The sequence below is a fragment of the Orycteropus afer genome, unplaced genomic scaffold, assembly GCF_000298275.1.
Source record: "Orycteropus afer afer isolate SDZICR_OR568_19922 unplaced genomic scaffold, OryAfe1.0 scaffold00888, whole genome shotgun sequence".
NCBI classification, from domain to species: Eukaryota; Metazoa; Chordata; class Mammalia; order Tubulidentata; family Orycteropodidae; genus Orycteropus; species Orycteropus afer.
In genome coordinates this window covers 222,551-231,429 of record NW_006922475.1, presented here as the reverse complement: position 1 = coordinate 231,429, position 8,879 = coordinate 222,551, and the positions used below count along the sequence as shown (strand labels likewise).

The 8,879-nt window shown below is 39.6% G+C and overlaps 1 protein-coding gene across 1 annotated transcript in view; it reads right to left on the bottom strand.

Annotated features, from left to right (window-relative positions):
* Nucleotides 1-8,879, bottom strand: part of KDM6A (lysine demethylase 6A) — a 245,741-nt gene that overhangs the window by 233,616 nt on the left and 3,246 nt on the right. The window contains exon 2 of the mRNA XM_007958238.2: nucleotides 6,837-6,945. Within this exon, the coding sequence (XP_007956429.2) occupies nucleotides 6,837-6,945 (109 nt within the window). The remainder of the gene's footprint in view (nucleotides 1-6,836; nucleotides 6,946-8,879) is intronic.

The window sequence follows — 8,879 nt, the reverse complement described above, 5'->3', positions numbered from 1 at the left end:
GCCTGAGTTGCCTTTCCTCACCTAATCCCTTCGGCTGACTGCTCTTCTCTCTGGCTTCCTGGCTTTTAAACCCCTTTCTCCTGATCTTCCCGCTTGCTACTTTGGGCGTCCCTGAGTTGTCTCTCCTTACCTGTAAGCCTGGGGCTGACTGCTCTTCTGTTCGGGTTCCTGGCTTTTTATCCCCTTCCTCCTGCTCTTCCGGCCTGCTACTCTGGGCAGGCCTGAGTTGCCCCTCCTTACCTAATCCCTTCGGCTGACTGCTCTTCTCTTTGGCTTCCTGGCTTTTAATCCCCTATCTCCTGCTCTTCCCGCTTGCTACTTCGGGCGTCCCTGAGTTGTCTCTCCTCACCTGTAAGCCTGGGGCTGACCAAGTAATTGTTATTGTATACAATATATTACACATACATACACACACACTACAAATTACCTCCCAAAGAACCTCTATCAGAAAGAAGTTATAAACAAACGGTAGATTCTTGAAAGAATCATATCATTAGTTCCAATAGCAATAACATCCTTAGCAATAACATCCTTCTTTCAAAGCATGAAAAAAAAATAATAATAATTTTTGGAGAAGCCAAGTTCAAGAACTATTATTGGAAAACATTCACATTATGCTTATACTATATATCCCAGCACAGAGTACTGACATGCACCCCAAGAAAGAATAAGAAAATTCATAAAGCTTTGACAAGATTTCCCCAGATTAATAATTCTTAGCACATAATTTGCCCTAGCTATTTGTAACTGCTTATAAACTAAAACCACCAAAGCATTTTTGACCAAAAATGATAGACAATACAACAAAAAAACAATTAATTGAAGAAAGGGAGAGAGAGAAAAAAACCTATCTTTGGCTAGAATTTCAAAGAACTTTTAACTGAGCAAACTTACAGTTCACTATAAAATGTTCAGAAACTATTTTTTTCTTTGAAAGGTTTCAAGGTTTTCACCCTAATGATACTATAATTCCTTCAACTTTTTTTTTTCCTTCTGTAATGCCGATTAACTACCCCCAAGTTTTTTTTTTACCTTTTTCCTCTTAATTTCTATCTACTTATAATTTTGCTGTGTTGTCACTGTTTAGGTGCGGTTGAGTCACCTCCAACTCACAGTGACCCTATGCATAACAGAGTGAAACACTGCCCGGTCCTGTGCCAACCTCACTGTCCTTGCTATACTTGAGCCCATCCTTGCAGCCACTGTGTCAATCCATCTCATTGAGGGCCTTCCCCTTTACTGTTTACCCTCCACTTTACCAAGCATGATATCCTTTCTCCAGGGAATGGTTCCTTCTGACAGCATGACCAAAGTCTGGCCATTCTCGCTTCCAAGAAGCATTCTGCCTGCACTTCTTCCAGGACAGATTTGTTCATTCTTTTGGCAGTCTGTGGTACTCTCAATATTCTTCACCAACACTAAAACTCAAAAGCATCAACTCTTCTTTGGTCTTCCTTATTCATTGTCCAGGTCTCACAGGTATATGAAGCAACTGAAAATACCATGGCTTGGGTTAAACGCACCTTAGTCTTCAAGGAGACATCTTTGCTCTTCAGCAATTGAAAGAGGTCTTTTGCAGTAGATTTGCCCAATGCAATGCATCATATGATGTTTTGATTGCTGCTTCCATTGATGTTGACTACAGAACAAAAATAATATGAATTTTGCTGTGTACTCTGAGGTAATTTGTCACTTGATGTGGTAGTTAAGGTTGTATGCCAAATTTGTTGGACCAGGTTGCATGGCTGGGCAGCTAGATGTAGTTATTTGCCATGGTAATATTGGCAATTAACTCCATGGTGGAATCTACTGGAGCAGCTGAGTAGCTGCTTTAGTGATCTGGGATGCTTCCAGTATGTAAGAAGCAGTTTTGAGGAAGGTCTCCAGTTGATGGTATGCTTGAACACTGCATATAACCGAATCATTGAACGGCAGCCTGCCACGTCGCCCTGCCGATCTTGGGACTTTTAATGGACTTGAATTAGTAGCCTGCCTTGTGGTTTGGTAATATCGGGACTGTGCCATTTCACTTGTCAACCTTGGGCTTGTCAGCTTCAGCAGCCAGCAGCTGCCTGAATGAAGAGATGGTTCTAGCTTCAGAGGGCCAAGAGCAAGAGGCAGAGCTGAATTCCAAGGCTGAGGGGCTTTTACCCAGCCCCTAGGGCTTGGCACCTGAAACTCGGACTTCTAACTTCCAAAGCTGTAAGATAATAAACTCCTATTTGTTAAAGCAATCCCATTTGTGGTATTTCTGTTAGAGTGACACTAGGTAACCAAAACACTTGATTTTTTTAATCAACTAACTTAGTTCAGTCCTCTTCTATAACTTAACCCACACACAATTACAGAAGTCAAGATTTTCTATCAATAAAACTGCTTGTAAGAGCCATCATGTATATTCGTATGATTGCATATGCTTGTCCTGCAACCCAGGGCTCTCTATCTACTGCACCTCTGGTTCTGCTCCAACCAGAAGAAGAGAAATCACTGCAAGAACTCTGCCAACTCTATCACTTTTTTGGTTCATTAGAAGCTCAGGGGTTAGCTCTGGAGTTAGGAATGGAAAGGAGGTATGGTAGACACTGTGAAGAGCCCCTACTTACAGGAAATGTCCTAGCCTTTGGGAGTCCTGCTTGCAGGCAGCCTCTAGTTTTGAGACTCTTCAGAGGCTGCTTCAGCCGAATTCATGCTCCTCTCCCAAGCTACCCTACATCCACTGCTTAATGGAGTATAAAAGCCTGGCCATCATAGCCCATTTTAGGACAACTCTGAAGGGCCATTCTAACTCCAGAGCCCTCTGTGGAACTGGCCATGCCTATCATAGTTTAACTTCTCCCTATGTCCAACCCTGGTTCCATCCCTTCCCTTCCAAAACAAACCCACTGTTGTCCAGTGGATTCTGACTCATAGTGACCACAGATGTTCCCAAAGGCACTCCTTACCAAACATCCTGTATGTTAAACTCCCTATCAGAGTCAGCTTCCCAAGGAATCCAATCCATGACAATAGGCCAAGTGCACTAAGCCTCAGTTTTCCCAGGATCCTTTACCCAATTACTGTGTCAGGATAAATGCCTAAAAGCAAAATGGCCAAATAAAGCAAGATAAATTTTTCTTTGTATTTGATATTGATAGTGGAGGGTCAACAAAAAAGGGGAATGCCCTCAACAAGATAGACTGATACAGTGACCACAACAATGGGTTCAGGTATAGCAAGGATTATGGGGGCTGGGACAGGACCGAGTAGTATTTCATTCTGCTGTACACATGGTTACTATGAGTTGGAGACGACTGAACGCCATTTAACAACAACATTTTATACATATTATCAGCCAGAAAGGCTAAGAAAATGTTTTACAGTGTCTTCCTTCCTTCTGCTTTAAATCCATTTAAAATGACAGAAAAAAAATTTTTTAATGAAAAATAACAGTAATGATAATCTTAACAGTAATGATAACCGAACAATACCATTTGTAGATCAGAAATTTTTAGGAATTCCTTTAAGACAGAAAGTAGATGGGATCAATATGAAGAGAAATAAAGGCAGAGCCACCACAGTTCAAAATGTACAAAAAATAGGTTCTATCATTTTCTACTGCATAAGTAGAGGCAATTTTTCCTAAGTAACCAACCTCAGTGAAACCCCAAACTCAGAAAATGTAACACAAAGATGATGACAACTCAGAGCAAATAAAGGACTATCTTAGAATAACTAGGTAAATAAGTCCCTCACATATATATACCTGAGCAGTTTACTCACAAAATTACATGTTCAATGTGTGGTTTTATTCCCAAAATGCTCTGATTTAAAATCTGTCCCCTAAGGATAAGCACCTATTTGCCTGGGGTTGGTAGTTTTCTTATCTTATACAGGGTACAAAGAAAGGAGTAGTGTGACCTAAGAAATGCCTCCATAAACTGGTGAAAAGGGGATGGTGGTGTGTGGGGGGTGGGGAGTTGCTGTTGTTATGTGCCATCGAGTGGGATCCAACTCACAGTGACCCCTCCTTGGGTTGCCAAGGCATTATCACCACAGAAGTAGATTGCCCATCCTTCCTTCCAAGCAATGGCTGGTGGATTTGAACCACCAGCCTTCTGGTTAGCAGTCAAGTGCCTTAGGCACGACGCTACCAGAGCTCCTGTAGGGGAAAGAGGAAGTGCCTATTAGAGAATGGTTCTAGTTTTAGACTTGTGGAAAGACAGTGACAAGAATGGATAGAAAGAGTATGATAATCAGTATTAAAAAAGAAAATGTTTAAAAAGGGAATATGGCGAATAAAATCTTAAGAGGGATTAAAAAAATAATAATAACTCACAGCTAGGAAATAGGAGCTACCAGCTTGAAATCCTGAGATATACTAAGTACATATGTATGCCTCTGTGTCTATTTTCTGCTGCTTCTTCTATAAGGAGCTCTGATGGTGCAGTGGTTGAGGCATTCAGCTCCTAACCAAAAGGTCGGTAGTTAGAACCGACCAGCTACTCTACAGAAGAAAGAAGAGGCAGTCTGCTTCCATAAAGATTTGCAGCCTTGGAAACCCTATGAGGCAGTTCTGCTCTGAGCGGCAGGGTCTCTATGAGTCAGGATTCAACTTGATGGCAGTGGATTTCGTTTGGGGCTTCCTCCTGTTGCAAATAATCAAGCTTCTGCCTACTTAGCAATAACTGATTCATCTACATACCAGTGGACAGTCTCAGAGGACATCTTTTCAAGGACTTAAATCCTTAGGTTATACTTCTCTTCTCCTCTCCCTCCTTACTAGATTATTCCCAACAGGTAGTTTGCCAGTATAATCTAGATGCCACACACCCCAAACCTTCAAAAAGAAAAAATACAGTGTCCCTGGATTTTTCATCTCCTTCACAGCCAAATTTTATATAAATGGAAAACATAGCTAAATTTCATAAACTAATAAAATTTTTAAATAATTTAAAAATGTATGTGTTGCTTAATCATCAATGAACCACAAGGACTGATAGGACCATATGCAAACTTAATTTTCAAGTCTGGTCTCTGTTTATGTACTTTCAAATTAGTATGCTCTCCAAGTAAGAGTTGCAGCATTGAAAAATTAGCTCATTGCATATAATTCCACATATTCTTTTGTTGTTGTTGTTGTTGTTGTTTCCCGTCGAGTCAGCCCTGACACATAGCGACCCCTCCTTGGGTTTCCGAGGCAGTATCACTACGGAAGTAGGATTGCCCAACCTTCCTTCCAAGGAGTGGCTGGTGGGTTTGAACCACCAGCCTCCTGGTGAGCAGTCAAGTGCCTTAGGCACTATGCTACCATATTCTTTTAACAAAGTATAAATATATGGGCATTATTAGGAACTATTACCCTGTTGAATTGAAGACATTTTGCCAAATACTAATCTGTTTCACATAACAATCACCAAACTCCCAAGCTTTCATTCCCACCTACCCAACCTCCCCTTCACATATTAGAAGACAAGAAGCTAATGAATATTACATAATCTGTAAATAAGAGTCAAGTTGAGAACTAAGCCTAACTGCAAACCCCACAGTGTACCATTTAAATTGTATTTCATTAAGATTTCACTTGACCTAACACAAAAGTGGTATAACAAAAACATCAATGGAATACACCAAAAACCCTTCGCTCAAACTATTTGCCAGTTATTCTACCCACTAAAACCACATTTGTTGAAAACAAGCACAACACATACACCCGTTCCACGTCAAGATGTTTATTATCACCAAAAGGTTAAAAAAAATTGTGCTTCTAAGAATACAGTTTATCTTTGCTATAGATTTTTCTTTTGGTATTGGGGAAAGGGGGTGATATCTGGGGGCATGTTCAACTTCCTAAGTGAGAAAAGGTCTCAGCTGGCAGCTTGGCACCATTAAAAGAGCTCATCTTGAGGGTATATTCAGTTATTTAATTCATCCATTGAAGACAAAATTTCAAATGAATAAAAATTTTTGGTTCATTCAAGGTACAAATTCATATGTGATCATCTCACTACTACTTACCTTTACAATAAATAACATGGCTACAGGCCAGATTTTCACTCAAATATTTTCTAGCTAAAATGGGTCAGTTAAATTCAGGACAAAGAAAGAAAAGAGAGATGCTAATTTTGTATTCCCTTTTGCAAAGGGTCCCCCAATATGGATAAAATCACCACACATAAATCAGACTGACTCACTTTTTACTATAGTTGATAAATGCACATGTATGTGATTATCAGTTTTACTGAATGATCAATTTCTTGATGATTTACATGAAATTTTCACATTTCCACTGCTGACCTGACATAGACCCAAGATGGAGTGAGTCATTTTTGCTGAGCCCTACATGTGCAAACCAAAATCTAGCTAATTTATATTTCCTGTAAATGCCTGACCTACCTTTCCAGGAGGTGAAACTTAAGTCAATCAACTGAGTCTCCCACAAACAGAAATCAAAGCTAACCAACTAGGAATTACCTGCTTAGTTTACCTAGTTCAAAATTTCTCCTTTAATTCCAAATAAAGAAAGAAAATGACCACAAGTCAATCTAAACTTTGCTAAATATAGCCTCCTTGTTCCTGTGTATCTGTGCCCATAAAAATCATTCAGCTTTGTATCGCTCTTTGGAGCTCTTGCCTGACTTCCACACCAGATGCCCCACCATCACCAATTCATGAATGGTAAAAAAAAACAAGCTTACACATTCATACATAAATATAAACCCATGGAAATTTTCTTTTTAACACCATTCAAATTCCTAGAAGTAAAAATTGTAATACTTCTAATAAAGATATAGTACAATTACAGTTACTTTAAATATATACATAAGTCAAGCACTAATTAACAAAAGAGAAAAAATTACCTTTTGTATAATCTTCCAATAAGAGGTTGAAGTGACCTAATTGACAAAAGAAATCAGACTCCACTTTTCCTTCAGCTTTTAAGATTAGAGATTCATAGCAGCGAACAGCCTAGAAATGAAAAATACAAACATTTAAGAAAAGGACAAAACCCTACATTCTCTTTCTGAGAAAATGCATATATCTTCCATTCAACTACCAAAAAAATCAATATATTTTACTTCTACCTCAGACATCATCAAAGCATCTTTCTTTAGAAGGAACTGTTTCCCTACGTATGTATTAAATAAGCAACCAGTTATGGAGTAAGTGCTTTTCCCATCTATAAAATGGTAATAATAGTTGTCAAATAAGATGTAGCAGCATTTAGATAATTTTATTAATAAATTGCAAATCTAAATTATTTCTGTGGTCCCTGTTGATATAAACAAAACTGCTTCTCAAATAAAAATAACACCCATATTTCCCACAGGTGGGAAGATCTTTACTGAATTATGTGAGAATCCACAGAATCTCTAGAATAATAACAATAGTTAAAATGTATAATGAACAGCTACTTTTTGCCAGAAACTCTCTACCAGTAGTTTTCAATTATTATACACTGGCTTTTTCATGCAAACACACCAACTCCTATTCAAAAATCCTATTCCAAATCTGATCCCAAGTCCAACAAATATATTTTATATTCTCACATTTTTCACCCACCAAAACCAAACCAAACCAAACTAAACTCACTGCCATGGAGTCGATTCCAATTTATAGAAACACCCACTGGGTTTCCGAGGTGGTAAATCTTTACAGAAACACATTGCCCAGTTTTGTTTCCACAGAGTGGTTGGTGGGTTTGAAGCACCAACCTTCAGGTTAACAGTCAGATGCCTTTAGTCACTGGGCTACCACACCTCATTTTACACATACAGCAGAGGAAAAAAATATATATATAAGGATATCCAATTTTGTCTTAATCCAGGACACTGAAGTTAGAGGTACACACTGGAGAGAGGTCTGAAGTTTGAGTATAAATGTCAGATGTCAATAACTACAGAAGATACTGGGGTGCATTTCCTCTCCATTAAATACTCAACCAATGTGGCTGTGCTATAACATATCCTGGAGTCATTAAAGAAACAAATGTGAGAGGTTCCGGCAAGATGGCGGACTAGACAGAAAGACTGCACAGACCCCTCTTCAACAAAGAAAAGGGAAACCAATTAACACAGACACAGAAGATAATCTTGGACCCCTGAGCCTTGAAGGGAAGGAAATAGAAGTGGACTAAACCCCAACTAGCAGAAGAATTTATGTGCAAATATCAAAAAAGGAGACATACAGAGTTGCAGTCTGGCAGCGATCCTGATTGCACAGACAGCTTAGAGATTCCCAAGTGGTGGTAGGACCTAAGAATTAACCTAAAAATCAGCCCTGCTAGCCAGGGGCTGCAGAGGACTGCTCTGGTGGCTGGGGAATAAACAGAGAAGGTGAAGAGAAAGGCGGCTGAGCTGTGAACTTTTGCCGGTCTGGAGGACACCGCCAATTTGAAGGTCTAAAAGCAGCTTGACTATTTTGAATATTTAAAGAGACAGAGCTCTCGCAGATTCCTGGTGCTTAAGAACACGTTCTGCTTTCCAGCAACCTCAAGGACACTCCAGACTTGCAAGAGAGAAAAGTTTTCTGATGGCTATTCAATTGTAATTTGTATCTAACTGAGTGGGAGACAACAACAGTCCCCATAAGACACAACTACACACACACCTCCTGCAACTTCACTTACTGAATGAGAGCCACTACCTCCTTCTCCACCAACGGGCCAACGATAAAAAAACCACCAAGAAGAGCCTGGATCACCCTTGGCCACTCTTCACAGTTAAGAGAGATCTAAATACAACAATACCACGATGCCTCAGAGACAACAGACCATCAAGTCCACACCAAGAAGCAGTTAGTGGTAGAAACAATGGAGCAGAATACAGACCCAGAACACATCCCTGAGGAAGAAGCAGAATTGGAACTCTCTGATAAGGAATTCAAAAGAATTATCTTTAGGT